Source organism: Otolemur garnettii, unplaced genomic scaffold (genome assembly GCF_000181295.1).
Source record: "Otolemur garnettii isolate 467f Iridium unplaced genomic scaffold, OtoGar3 scaffold00017, whole genome shotgun sequence".
Taxonomy (NCBI): Eukaryota; Metazoa; Chordata; class Mammalia; order Primates; family Galagidae; genus Otolemur; species Otolemur garnettii.
In genome coordinates, this window is record NW_003852412.1 from 5781293 (window position 1) to 5783102 (window position 1810).

Genomic DNA, 1810 nt, shown 5'->3' on the forward strand with positions numbered 1-1810 from the left:
GGGCTGGGGATTCGAACCCGCCACCTTAGGTGTACATGGCTGGCGCCTTAGCCGGTTGAGCTATAGGCGCCGAGCCTAAAATCTCAAATCTTAAGCAAGGCCTCTGCTTCTCCTGTCAAGACCTTTGGAGTCTAGAGAATCTTTACCATAACCTTTAGCCTGGTATTGCCACACCTCACATGGACGTTCTCCCTTGGAGGCTGATTTTCTGATCTCCTGGACTCACACAACTCACATGCCATTCTCGTGATTCTCCATGTCTCTCAAGCAGAAAATGAATCTTATGCTAAAGATCAGGGCTGTTTTCCTATACAATTCTGGGGAAGATAGGGGCTGAATGAGTGTTAATTACATAGGAAACTAAGATTGGGAATAGCAGTACAGTTATTAATTCCAGGGGGAAAAATGCATTAAAGAGAGGAAAAGTTATATTACATGGCTCCACTGAGAATGTTTATATAGGGATAATAACCTAAACATTGAATATTGTTTTATCCAAAATGATGATGTAATGATATAGAAAAAAATCAAGGGGTGTTACATATATACATGTATGCACTGTTTGTTCAAGAGAATTGAAAGAATCAAATTCTCATCTTTGATAGTTGGAGGTTGATAGCCAATACTTATAAAAACCACAAGAAAGTGCTTATTAGCAGAAGTAACTATCAAAAAGTTTTAAAAGTGCTTCTGGGAAGCTGGAAATGAAGTAGAGAAGGGTAGCCAGGGACTACTGATTTTTGTAGTAAGTTTTGAAAACTTTTTAACTCTTTAAATCATGCCTTGAAAATTAAGCTATTGGATATCTATTTTGTATAAGAAATTAGCTTTTCTCATGTCCATCTGGAATTGTACCAGTTATCTACTATCTTGGAAGAACTTCAAATAGTAACTCAAATCATTTTCTGTAAGGCTTAATATCTCACAGAAACCCAGTTGACAAGCATGTTCATCATGCTCATATTTAGCCTTAATTAAAATAAAAACTAAATTTTGAACAGTCAAATGATCTGAGTATGTGGTGGAATTTAAAAAAATTATTGATACTGGCTCAGCACCTGTGGCTCAAGTGGCTAAGATGCTAGCCACATACACCCATGGTGGTGGATTTGAATCCAGCCCGGGCCCGCCAAACAAAAATGACGGCTGCAACCAAAACATAGCCAGGCATTGTGGTAGGTGCCTGTGGTCCCAGCTACTTGGGAAGCTGAGGCAGGAGGCTCGCTTGAGCCCAGGAGTTGGAGGTTGCTGTGAGCTGTGATGCCACGAAATTCTACCCAGGGGGACAGCTTGAGGCTCCTGTCTCAAAAAAAAAAAAAAAAAAATTATTGATACTCTGAACTCTTTTTCCTAAAAGTCACATGCAAAATATTTATTTATTAAAGGATTGCAGTTATTGAAATTTTACTCAACTATTTTAATGAGTAAATTACTCTTAACTGTTTTTCAGGTTTTGTTATGGATGCCAGGGGGACTTGAAAGACCAACACGTAAGTTCATTGGCTCTCTGAGTTTTCAATAGCTTTAACCAGGCGTGGTGGTGGCAGGTGCCTGTAGTCCCAGCTACTAGGGAGGCTGAGGCAAGAGAATGCGTGAGCCCAAGAGTTGGAGGTTGCTGTGAACTATGATGCCACGTCACTCACCTGAGGGTGACAAAGTGAGATTCTGTCTAAAAAATAAGATAAATAAATAAATAAAAAGGTTTCTATAGGTTGTTGAAGACCCGGCTCATATCAGCTTATTCTTCCTAAAGATCATTATAGTAGGCTCGGCGCCTATAGCTCAACCAGCTAAGGCGCCAGCCACGTAC

At 40.0% G+C, this 1810-nt stretch overlaps 1 protein-coding gene across 2 annotated transcripts in view; it reads left to right on the plus strand.

Moving 5' to 3' along the window:
* GTF2H2 (general transcription factor IIH subunit 2) overlaps positions 1-1810 on the plus strand; it is a 39210-nt gene that overhangs the window by 34400 nt on the left and 3000 nt on the right. For both annotated transcript variants that reach the window (XM_023510904.1, XM_003785893.3), the window contains exon 15: positions 1451-1490. In XM_023510904.1, coding sequence (XP_023366672.1) covers positions 1451-1490 — 40 coding nt within the window. The remainder of the gene's footprint in view (positions 1-1450; positions 1491-1810) is intronic.